Below are 12,114 nucleotides of genomic sequence, written 5' to 3'. Positions count from 1 at the left end.
CTGAACGGCACTCAACTAAGCCACCTTCCCATCCTTGATCAGCGCACTCAATGTCTCATTCCCCACCGTGCACTCGCCGAACTCCTCCCCGTACTTCTCCACCAACAAATCACTCACCATACGCGCAAACACCACCTCACCCCACGGGTTCAAATGTGTACGATCATTCCCCGTTGTACCATTCTCACCCCAGTTATACGTATCCGCGCCCTTTTGTCCAATCGCATTCACGTACGCTGTTGACGCTTTGTTCAAATCTATGACGTGCAAGTCGTTGGCCTCGGCTACATCGAGTGTGATGGCTGTTTCGTTCGATAGGTTCTCAATAACGCGATTCGTAGTTGTGTTGAATGTGCGGCGGGTGAGGGGCGAGAGGAGGATGGGCGTTGCGCCTGCTTGCGTGACTTCGGAGGCGAAGGTTGCGAGGTTGGTGCGGTAGTCTGCTAGGGAGACGCCCGAGGTGGGCTTTTGGTCGTTGTGGCCGAACTGGTAGGGTATTAGCTATCTCTTTCCCTCTCTGCCTCTATCGCTATCTTTGGGGTAATATACCTGAATCGTGACGTAGACCCTATAATCTTCCTTGTACGTGCCAATGTCCCTGGTCACGTTTGCCCAGTCGCCGCCGGCACGGAAGGATCTTGTTGTCGCGCCGCTGTGCCCGTAGTTATGCCCCGAGGAGCTACTCGCGACGGTTGTAGAGAGGAAGGCGTCGCCCCAGCCCCCGTTGGTGGCTGTGGTTGAGTCGCCGGCTAGGAGCCAGTAGATGGGTTTCGTGGCTTGTCGGTGGAGTACGGCTGGTGCCGCGAGAGCGAGAGGAAGGAGGGAGAGGAGTGTTGCGCGCATGTTGGAGGCTTTCGATTGTCTAATGCGATTCTACTATGAATCCTAGAGTGTGAGCTTCATCCAGTACATATGTACGCGTTAGCAGCGACAGCTATACCGCGCTCAGCCATTGAGCCGGCGGAATGGAGGGCATAGATCTTCCAGATTTGGGGTGCCATATTGCATCTTCACTTTGCCTGAAGCAGCTCTACATGCGCTCGTGATGCGCGGAAGCATGGCCAGAAAGCGAGTGGTGGTGGCAGATCCTCGGGGAGTTGGGATGCGTGGTAAAGGAGTTGCGGGGTGCGGCGCTAATCGTCAGGTACCTCGCGGCAATGCAGCCCGAGCTGCTTCATGCCGTCATGCGCAGGACACGCCCACAAGCATTTCGCGACTCTATCTACTCGTGTCGCATGCTGTAGCCGGTGATGCGGAAGGTCTTGGGGGCTCGGAAAACAAATGCTTTAGAGCCTGGCCGGGACGGATGCGAACGTCTATACGACTTCCGATCAGATCCGCCATGCTAGGCGGCAGCGAAAGTCAAAGATTTGCTGATGCCGCATGGCTATAGGCATCTAAAACGACGCTTATATTACCTCTAGCTTTATCCAAAGTTCGATTGGCGCTGTTATGTCCAACTTTCCTAACTATGCCGCGGTCCTTCTCCCGCCCGTTCACCTCCTGGCCTACTCCACCTTACTCGGGACCGAGCTATACCAGACTTTCGTAATGACGAAAGTCTCCTACCAAGCTCTTCACAGATCGGCGTTTACGACTTTGCAGAAGCGGGTCTTTCCAATATACTTCCAAAGCCAGTCGATTCTTTTACTCATCGTCGCTGCGACATTTCCGCCTCGTGGGCCACTTTCAGTTCTTGCAGAGAAGAGTGACTGGATCGCTTTCACAATCGCTGGTGTTACTGCTGGGTTCAATTTGGTTGTATTTGGTCCGAGAACAAAGGACTTGATGGTGGAAAGGGTTCATCAAGGTGAGTATCCACAGATCTTGGCGAATTCGTTGATGGCTGATGGAAAGATAAGCGACTCGCGATGGCAAAGCTCAGCTCAATGGAGCCATTAGCGATGACATGAAGGTTCTCAATCGGGCGTTTTCTAAAGCTCATGCGATGAGCATACATCTGAACCTCATTACAATTGGTGCAACGCTTTGGTACGGTTGGAGGTTGGCGTCAAAGCTGCAGTTCTAGATTAACTGAGTGCACTTGCAAGTTGTACACCATGGCCGAAGTCCCTCGTGGTCTGATGGTACCCGAAGTTCCAAATGATGAAGCCCGGGAAGTGTTAGAGCAGAAGGGGAAGTTTATAAAACTGAAGCGTAAAGGTTCAATGTTTCGTTGAGCATTCAATCGATAGGAATGTGCTTTAGAAAAGAGTACGTTTGCAATGTTCATTTCATGCGGTACCTAGTTGACCCCAGGAGTTTAGCGTCGATGAGTAATTCAGGCGACCCGGGACGGATGTTGCTCGTCCCTCCGTCCCGTGCTGGGTCTGGCTCTTGCGCTCTTCTCGCACCTGCAGCGATCCTGCGCCATCGCATCGGATGGAGGAAACTGAGCAACCGTCCGCGAGAGCGGGTGTACCGCGAACAACACAGGCGTGCCAACGCTGCCGGAACCTGAAGACGCGATGTTTGCCGAGCGCCCAATCTGGACTATGTCAGAGGTACGCCAGCCAATGGGAGCGTGATACTTTAGCCGTGGCTCCACATCTTCATGTCTTTATCTTTACAAAGACGCTGACCATCCGCCAGATGTTTCTCAGCTGGCAAAGAATGTGTCTGGGCAGAAGCGCCGCGTAGAGCGAGGAAGCTGCGTGCACCTTCGTAAGTCGCTGCCCGTCTACTTCGATCTCAACTCATGATATTCGTAGCCGAATTGCGCAGGTCGAGCAAAAGATCGATGGCCTCGTGGCCAAGCTCGTCCATGCGGCTGACAGTGAAGTCACAACAGACTCAGCAAATGCATCGCAGCCGATCCCTAGAGAAATCGCAGCGGAGCGTTGGCGGAGCCGGGGAGTAGTCAACACGGCGCCGGGTAGCTGGATGCCGACACCAGCCTACGAACCGAACGCCGTGCCGCCTGACCAAAGTACCGACGATGCATCAGAGAGTGCTGAAGTCGACCGACAGTATCTTGAGGAGATCCGCACCATACACAGATTTGACGACCGTGAAGATGTTCCCAACTCTCGTGAGGGCATCTTTAGGGCTTCGAAACGACCCGAAGCTCCTATCGAGCATGAGGTTGTCCAGCAATTGCTCACATCCGGCGAAGCAGACACACTGCTGATAGAATATCGAAACATGTCGGCCACGTTCCCTTTTGTTATGCTACCGCCCCAAGTCACTGCAAGACAGCTTCATGAGCACAGGCCCATGCTTGCACTCGCGATATTCTTGGTGGCATCATGGGAACATCACACACGCCAGATGGCACTTGATGGTATCTTTCGCCAAGAGCTCGCTAATAGAACAATCTTACAACCCCGAAGGACATTGGGCCTAGTTCAAAGCGTACTGGTCTATCTCTCATGGTAGGATGGTACCCACCATTGCCGAAAATCTACTAATCTGCTCAGGTATCATTTTGTCTTCAGCCACAAAACACAGCAAATCTTCTTTTTGCATAATCTCGTCACAGGCTTGGCTCTAGACATCGGCCTACACCAAGACTTCCAGCCTTTAATCTCTCCAATGTTGCCAAAGCGACCTCCAGCTCCACCACCGCCAGCTGAAGAACTGCGCGAAAGGCGCCGTGCATTCTTGGGTTGTTATTACCTTTCTTCCATGTATGTGCTCTCGTCACCAGATTGTGACTTTGCACGCTGACTCTAGCAGGGTTGCGGCAGGTTTACAGAAGCCGAATCTGCTCAAGCATACTTCAACCATGACCGAGTGGGCGCAAAGCTTGAAGCAAGATCGCGAGTACGAAACCGATGAGACCATTAGTCTTTTGATAGCTCTGCGACAGATTGATGACCAAGTACAAGATGAGTTGTTCACGGCTGATACTTCGCAACTGCCAATGTCTGATGGCCGAGCGTTGATGCATGTTCGATTCATAGATGTACAACTCGATACATGGAAACGGGAGTGCAACGGTGTTCCCTCTCAACGACTACTCGAACTCTCCTTCTCATACGCCAAGATGCAACTACACAGCGTAGCCCTTCGGCCATCTCCTTCGGAGTTACCGGCATCGGTACGTTCGTCACAGATCAACAGCCTACTCTCCGCTCTTGAAGCCAGCAAGCGCTTTCTCGATACTTTACTTTCATTTCCAGCCCACGAATATCACCTCATATCGTTCTCGGAGTGGATGCGATTACCACCAGTCATCATGACGGTCGCCAAGCTATGCATACCCAGTGAAGACCATGCCGCCATTGGGTGGGATACTGAAGCTGCTCAAGAAAGAGTGCGCCTAGATCTCTGTCTTGAATCACTTTGCTATCGAATGCAGACTCTATCGACGTTCGACAAAACAAAGCGACCCCACCCCGACTTCTGGCACGCTATGCGGATGATCAATGAACTGACAAAAAACTGGTACATTCGCAAAATCCGACCGGAGCGGCCTAGCCAGACGCCATCAGGATCTACGCCCAGCGACTCAGTTGAGCGGAGTATGAGCGGAAGCTCATGTCCCATCACCAGCGCACCAACAACGTGTCCGACACGACACGCGGAAGATCAATACAACACGCTAGCAGGCACCAACTATATGGAAGACTTCGGCATAGATATGAACCACGTCCCCGTGACCGAGGTTAGCAACGACCCCTTCGCGCTTATGAGGGGTGCCGACTTCGACATGAGCCAATTCTTCGATATGGCGGGAGGTATTTGGGGGGAAGACAGCTACAACAACTACACTGGCATGTCTTTTGGGAATGGAGCACCGTTCTGATCCCCGTATCAGGACGTCGAGTAATCGCCACGGGCAGTCATGCGCGACTTTGTTCACGACAACTTGACACACTGCAAGACGTTGCATCGCGCCGTTGCGCTGTTCGCATTACAGATCACTCGTCTGCGAGCTCGTGGGCATGCCTCGAGGCCTTTCGCCCTAGCATGTGAACCAGACTGCCGATCTCACTCTTGTACAAAGCATCTCACATCGGACTGTACGATAACCGTTTACTTTGGTGGCATACAGTTTGTACGCGTTTCCAGCATGTTGGTATGGCATACGGTGATTATCCCAGACAATTTCGGCGTTTGATAGGCGTTTGACCAGATACAAAGTAGGCAAAACGGGCCTCTTCCAATGTACACTGTCGCAAAGCATCGCGTACTTCCGCTTACCGCTCATTAATACCTTCCTTTACGAAACTAACCCGCCTACCGGGCGCCGTCCAATACCAGTCCCAAGATACCACGCACACTGCACCCCGCGTTTTAAGTGTCAGATTCAGATGCCACGAGCGCGCCACGCGTGGTTTGAAGATGGGATTCTCCTCCATCGGGCCGCGACAAGGTGGTGTCGCTTGTGAAAATGTGATTGGTTGCTAACGCGAAATTGTTGACGTTAGGCCCGCGCGCGAGTCGGCGATCGCAACAGGTTTGCACGTGCCTTGATCGCCCTGGAATCTCGTCGCATGTGTGACATCAGCTGGACCCTGCATTCACGCCTTGAAATCTAGGACATTGGCGCGTTCAGTGCATTGACTATAACTGGACGAGGATATATCTTGTGTGACGTACTCGCGGTTTGCGCAATTACAACATTGTTGATATCCGCTGCTTTCCTTGCCTTTTTTCTTGCAACTCGCATTATCCTCAACTCTACCGTAGCGTTTCTTTCATCACTATACCCGGAATCTTTCTTCCACTCTATCATGAAGTCGTTCAAGAGCTTCGTCAACAAGCGCCGCCAGAGCTGGCAAAATCGGGGCAAGCAGGAGGATAATCCGGCACCGGCACCACCCGCTCCCACTCCCGCCGACGCCGGCAACGAGAAGCGCGCAGCAGCTCCACAAGCCAACAACGAACAGCAACAAGTACTCGCTGAGGCCGCGCCTGGCACTCTTCAGTTGGCACTGCAGAACAAGTCCAACTCCGACAATGTATACTGCTACATCACCGGCCTTGCTCTCGAACGAAACAACACCCCTCTCTTTGTGCAAGCAGACGGCCAGTCCATCTACTACCCAGTAGCCCCTAAGGATATCCAACAGCCACTTCAAGCCGATGTCGCCATTCCACTTGGCCGCCCCGGAAACACCGTCAACGTCAGGATCCCCAAGATCGCTGGTGGTCGTATCTGGTTCAGCATCGGCGCAAAGCTCACCTTTCTCCTCAACCCAGGCCCTGCGGTCGTTGAGCCCAGTGTAACCAACCCAAGCGACCCCAACTTCAACATCAACTGGACCTTCTGCGAGTTCACATACAACGACGCGCAGCTGTTCGCCAACATCAGCTACGTCGACTTCGTCAGCATCCCCGTTGCGCTCAGCTTGACCAGCAACGATGGCAAGACCCAAACAGTACCTGGTATGGGCGCCGATGGCTTCCGGAGAATCATGGAGGAGTTGCGCGCGCAAGCCCAGCGTGACGGTCGACCGTGGGATAAGCTGATCTATGAGGCTAACGGGCAGCCACTGCGTGTATTGAGCCCGAACAACCTGCTTGTCGGCAACGAGAATGCGTGGGGCGACTACTGGAACGGCTACGTCCAGGCAGTGTGGAACAAGTACCGCAACGAAGACATGACCATCAACACCCAGGCCGCAGCCGGCAACCTCAAGGGACGTGTCCAAGGCAACGAGCTCGAACTAGGCGAGGCAGGAAAGTTTGCTGCTCCGTCAGCTAGGGATATCTTCACCTGCAGTACCGGTCCCTTCGCGACTGGATCGAACCAAGCGCGTAACGCAGTAATCCCCCGACTTGCTGCGGCTTTCAACCGTAGCATCTTGTTGAACACACCTGGCAACCAATTCCCCAACGGCAGCAACCCGAGCCAGTACTACAAGGACCCGACGACCAACCACTACTCGCGCATCGTTCATCAGATGCAGAAAGATGGACGTGGGTACGCTTTCCCATACGACGATGTTGTTCCGGATGGTGGTCAGGATGTGGCAGGCACGATCTTCGCTGGCAGCCCAACATTGTTCACTATCGCTGTTGGTGGGCAGTAAGCAGCTACTGCTGATGCGAAGTAGGGGGGTGGATGGTGTGTTCACGATGTGATGAGTACTTATTATTGAACTTACTGTATATGTTTCGCAAAGACCTTTGACGGGTGGATCGGGTACATACCTAGGTAGTTGGCTTTTGGTGTATATTTGATGATTAATGAAATTTGCATATGTGCTTTGCTTACTATTATGCCAACATCCTGAGTGTGGTAGGCTGGTAGTGCGTATGTCCAGTGTGAGGGCTCCGGGTCTGCCCTGCCTGTCACATGCGTGTATGAATCGCATCGATGACGTCATCAGTCAAGCCACCTCAGGGGAAAACCGTACCAGCCTCTTTCACCCACACGCGACGCGACAACCTTGGAATGCCACCTCATCTTCGCCGAATACAAGACCGACTAGCTACCAAAACAAAGCTCATCTCAGCTGGGTGAATTGCAACGTGCCCAGGTGAAGTCGCGGCGAACGCGAACGCGTGACGTCATCGGAATCATGGAGCGCTCATTCTCCATCCTATGTACTCTGCGCATCGTTGGCGCAGTGCCCGGATTTTGAAGTTCTCATATCATGAAGTTGCTTTGAAAAGAATGGTATCCAAAGTTTTTGCGATGTCCAAGTGCGCTGACCCTAGGAAGAGCGTCTTTTACTTCACTCGCGCGCTCGGTCACACCACATCTTGAAGTGTACATTGTACTCCATTGACACGATACATGGAGGGAAAATGTAGTGTGTACTTCATGGTCAAGCTTGGTATTGGAGTTGACTGAGCAGCGCGAGCTTGTCGTCGGTAGACCTTTTAGGCTTACGCGGTAAAGCGCGATTCCACAAACGCTGCGATGACCAAAGCTGCATTCACTATGAGTGTAACTAGCGCACACACCACAATGTGCAAACGGCCATGTGCGTTTCCATCACAACAACAGGCGACTGACGAGCACTGGCTGCAGCCCCTCACCCCATCGCCCGACCGCGCTCTTCAACCAGATCCTCTTATTTGCGCGATCTATAAGTATCAACACGGATCAGCCGACTACGCAGACGGCATCCAGAAGGCAAAAGATACCCACAGCCGTACTACAGGACTGAGCGGGACCGCCCTGCCCGAAACACGCTCTAATATCCATGGCTATCTCATCAAAACAAACATATGGCCAGCTTTTGTCACGATCCCAGAAGAAGCGCATCGTCACATGGATCAATAACCTACCATACGACTGGCAATTAGACAGCGCAAACACAGCTCTACTAGCTCCTGCGGCGGTATACGAAGATTGGCTTGATTGGGCAAAGCCTAGGGCCCTCTCATGGCTCGCCAGACTGGACAAATACGAAAGGCGGTTTCGAATCGCTGGAGTTGCCTACCACAAGGTTCCGTATGCGCTCCGACGCTCAAACGCTACTTGTAGCTCAAAAGCAGTCGAGCAGACTGTGTGTTCACGGCTCAGCCAGATGTTCGAGATCGGCCGCCCGCGCTCGGAAGAGCCGTTCTTTCACCCCTGGGACGAAATCTTCGACGCTGCTTATGCGGTATTGCAGAAATGGGTAGTATCAAGAGGCACTGCTCCGGAGAACGTCGATCAACTTCGCGTACTGGAAGCTGAATGTGAACTCACGCTTTCTCAACTGGCGAAACCACTCCGCAATCTGGAGGCTGGACTGGTATGGGTGGAGGAGCAAGTAGCGAAGCTCGCCGAGCGCTCGGATCTTGATGGAACTGAGGCGCTGGCCGCTAAGCACAGTCGCGAGGGTAACATGTTTCGGATGTGGATACAGACTTTTCTGGAAATTGAGCATGGGGTGGTGAAGTCAAAGTCTGCATACACGGAAGCTTTTGTCGATGGCGTGGTGGAAGACGAAGGAATTGCGAAGGACCCGTACTGGACTATGTTAGCGGTTACTGACGTCGAGGGTTGGTGAGACGGTGGGTGAATGAAGTTTAACACGCTGTGCAGACTACATGTACACTCTAGGGGTGAAGGTTCACAGCGTTCACTGCTGTAGATCTTCATATCACAAGATGTAATTTCATCCTATCATTTCCTTCAACCACTGCAACCGGAGCTAACTAGGGGTAACCAAGCCAGCCTATCAGTCGTACCGCCAATATGTGCCCAAACTGCGAACCCGTACCTCCAGAGCAAGCCGACGAGGAGGCCAAGAAAGCCCGCACCGGTATCCAAGAAATCGTTGAACGCGCCGATAGTCTTCTCAATCTTTGCAACTCATTGGAGGATCGCTATAGAGATGCCGGCGTCACCTTCCACAAAACCGAGCGCGCTGCCCGCATCGCCTTGGAACTTAATGAGGATCTGGATGTAGACCGTTACACAGCCCTCAACAACGCCTTCATTGTTCTAAGCTACGAAGAGATCTTTGCTCCTCTCAAGGCTTTGGTCAAGAGTCTCACCGCGCTCCGCACGAAAGCGCAGTATATACCATCATCGACCGAGGCTCATCAACTCAAGTTCACGCTGGAGTTCACGTTGATTCCTGCGATGAATGTACTGGTCTCGGACTACGAGACGTTCTCGAATAATCTGCGTAGCATCGAACAAGATGTGCATGAGCTGGATGTGTTCAGTAGGCAGCACTTCCAGTTCAACGAACGGGGCGAGCGTTGTGCTTGGTATGACCCCGTGTTGGATTTATCCAATGGCAAAAGGACTGTGCGGAGCCATCATAGGGAGTATGTGTTGTTCGCCGACTGGGTTTATAACTTACCGGAAGCGCGACGGGCTCTGGCGGTTCAACATGAGATTGACGGGCTGCATGCATCTCGTACGCTCTTTGAGGATAGGCTGTTTGTTTATGCGATGGATTTGATTTGGCATGCGAATGAGGGGTATGCTGTTGGAGGTGCGGAGTAGATGGCTGGCCTAGTGCGAGACGTACTATAATGACCAGCATGAGTCCTATGTTTGGGGTGTCAATGTGGAGGAGAATTCGTGCAAAAAAGCCATGGCTCCGAAAACCATGTCCCAATTCACCAACGGGCGATGATTAGATGTTGGTGAGGTTTTGTTCAAAGTACATTTATAGGCCAATTCCCTTCTCATAAAACCCAGAAAAAAGAGACCTTACACTACCCAGATTGATGTACATCAAGACCTCTCTATACTGCCATATCAGGAACCGTCATCTTGAGCGACCTCATCGGTAATTTCGGTTGATTGCTGAGTATCGGAAAGATTCTCCATGTTCCAATAGCCAATAAACGTCGGCAACCAGTCTTGATGTACGACACCAAGGTCTTTGACTTTGACGTTGTATTGAATTGGATGGTGAATCCCGAAGTAAATCCTCGACGCTGTTGATAGAGGCCTTTCGACATCGGTCATAACGATGCAAATAGGATGTTTCGTGAGAGGGGCTTCTTCTGGCAATAACTGTGGGCCGTGTCCTCCATGTGAATATGCGATAGCGTGCTCATTCGGAGAGACACCTGGCTTCTTTGTACCTTGACCCTGGTAGGTAAAGATGGGCCTTCCATCATTAGCAGCATACGATGGTGATCAATCCACCACTTACACGGCGAAACAAAATTCTCTTTTGCGCTTGACCACAATAAACCTCCGCACTTGTGAGTGTACCAGCTCACGATACTTTACTACCGACATAGAGTCGTTGTAATCGGTCACGTTGTTGATGTTCCTCAGTGCAACAACTGCGTTTTCACCCGCCGTTTCGCCGAACAGTACGGAGAAGACCTGATCATGTTAGGGTTTGCCTTGGTTGCGAAATGGTCTACGTACCCTGCCTTCGATGAAGAAGGCCGCATCTCTGACGTAAAATGCTTGAAGGCATTAGAGCTTTATTGCAATAGACAGTCTAATGGTAGCTTACAAGGATCGAGCAATTCGTAATGACTGGTAGGCAATGCATTTCTTCCGTCGTAAGAGCCAAAGATTGTTGTACCTTCGCGATTGCCGGGTAACCCGGCTGCAGAGTCGTAGCGGTGATGTTGAGGAGCTGAAAAGTTCTGGTTGACATCGAAGTGGGTTTGTAGCTGTGGTGGGACAGGGGGCGCAATATCCAGAGGAACCCAGGCGAAGAACACCCAACTTTGTCCTGATGGCCGTTAATCAACGCGCGTGCTTCCCGAGGTGACTCGTTACCTTCATAGTGATCCCAATACCACCTCTGGTACTGGTTGTTGAATTGTAGATAAAGATGCCTCTGATATTGGTGATTCCACTCGGGCTGGGGTGCGTTTGGATTCAACTGCTGCGCTTCCATTTGCTCTGGTACCACTTGCTGTTGTTGTATTTGAGGGGTGGCGATATGACATTTTAGGCATGATAGGCCTTTTTGGGAACAGATCTTTGCTTCAACCTCTTCAGAAGCAGGACGCCTCAAAGGATCTCTCAGTGTCATTAGAATGACTATCTCTAGAAGACATATGAGATTTGGTGGAAGTTCTGCAGTACGAAGTAGGGTATGGAGTGCCTCCATGATACCCGAGTAGCCTTCAGCCTCCAAGTCTTCGTGTTCTGTAAAGCGACTCAAGCGTGAAAGTATCTCGACGAAGACGCAACCCAGGGAGAAGACGTCTGCGGCAAAGTTTCTTTTGTCGTATTCAAGCACCTCGGGCGCACAATATCTTCGTGTCATAGACTCAGGTCTTCCTTCTGTTGTGCATTGCCCATCTTTGTTGGTATCTTTCGACGCGCCGAAATCAGTGTAAACCACAACGCCTTCATGAATCAGAATATTTCCCGGCTTGATATCCTTGTGACGGATGCCCATCCCGTGCATGAATTTGAGACCACTTGCTAGACACCCAAAAGCCTGCTCCAGAACTTTGGTCATTCTAGCTACAACAGCAGATGCTGTGGGGCTATCGTCCAACGCATCAGCGTAGTTATCAAGGAATTGCTGTAAGTCGCCTTGGTCTGCAGCTGGACGCAGAAGTAAGCCACCCGAGCGGGGTGTCGTATATGTGGCAAACAACTCGACTATGTGGTGATGAGGGTTCAGAGTCCGAATGATGGCAGCCTCATTGTAGTATCGCTCTTCCACTTGTTCTCTGCTCTTGGTCTTTGCGCGTGGAAACTTGATCACCTTCTTTGCGAATGCTTCCTTCGTTTTTTTGTGCTCTACCTTTTCGACGACGGCACTCCAACCGTTACCT

General features: G+C 51.9%; 5 protein-coding genes across 5 annotated transcripts; 4 read left to right on the top strand and 1 right to left on the bottom strand.

The window, feature by feature from the left end:
- Nucleotides 1-15: 15 nt before the first annotated feature.
- Nucleotides 16-843, bottom strand: J4E92_004138 (uncharacterized protein; the record flags this gene model as incomplete). The annotated part of the gene is made up of 2 exons (XM_051495530.1): nucleotides 16-486; nucleotides 550-843. 2 exons carry the CDS (start codon nucleotides 841-843, stop codon nucleotides 16-18), a joined length of 765 nt encoding a protein of 254 aa, XP_051354549.1.
- A 1,625-nt stretch (nucleotides 844-2,468) lies between these two features.
- On the top strand, nucleotides 2,469-4,750 carry J4E92_004137 (uncharacterized protein; the record flags this gene model as incomplete). The annotated part of the gene is made up of 3 exons (XM_051495529.1): nucleotides 2,469-2,504; nucleotides 2,725-3,155; nucleotides 3,679-4,750. The coding sequence occupies 3 exons, from the start codon at nucleotides 2,469-2,471 to the stop codon at nucleotides 4,748-4,750; spliced, it is 1,539 nt and encodes a 512-aa protein (XP_051354548.1).
- A 931-nt stretch (nucleotides 4,751-5,681) lies between these two features.
- Nucleotides 5,682-6,983, top strand: J4E92_004136 (uncharacterized protein; the record flags this gene model as incomplete). Its single annotated transcript, XM_051495528.1, has 1 exon — nucleotides 5,682-6,983. One exon carries the CDS (start codon nucleotides 5,682-5,684, stop codon nucleotides 6,981-6,983), a length of 1,302 nt encoding a protein of 433 aa, XP_051354547.1.
- Nucleotides 6,984-8,105: 1,122 nt separating this feature from the next.
- Nucleotides 8,106-8,900, top strand: J4E92_004135 (uncharacterized protein; the record flags this gene model as incomplete). Its single annotated transcript, XM_051495527.1, has 1 exon — nucleotides 8,106-8,900. The coding sequence occupies one exon, from the start codon at nucleotides 8,106-8,108 to the stop codon at nucleotides 8,898-8,900; it is 795 nt and encodes a 264-aa protein (XP_051354546.1).
- Nucleotides 8,901-9,088: 188 nt separating this feature from the next.
- On the top strand, nucleotides 9,089-9,850 carry J4E92_004134 (uncharacterized protein; the record flags this gene model as incomplete). The annotated part of the gene is made up of 1 exon (XM_051495526.1): nucleotides 9,089-9,850. The coding sequence occupies one exon, from the start codon at nucleotides 9,089-9,091 to the stop codon at nucleotides 9,848-9,850; it is 762 nt and encodes a 253-aa protein (XP_051354545.1).
- Between the last annotated feature and the right edge of the window lie 2,264 nt (nucleotides 9,851-12,114).

This window comes from Alternaria infectoria, assembly GCF_024043175.1.
Source record: "Alternaria infectoria strain BMP 0036 chromosome Unknown scaffold_5, whole genome shotgun sequence".
Classification (NCBI taxonomy): Eukaryota; Fungi; Ascomycota; class Dothideomycetes; order Pleosporales; family Pleosporaceae; genus Alternaria; species Alternaria infectoria.
This window is presented reverse-complemented; position numbering and strand designations above follow the sequence as displayed.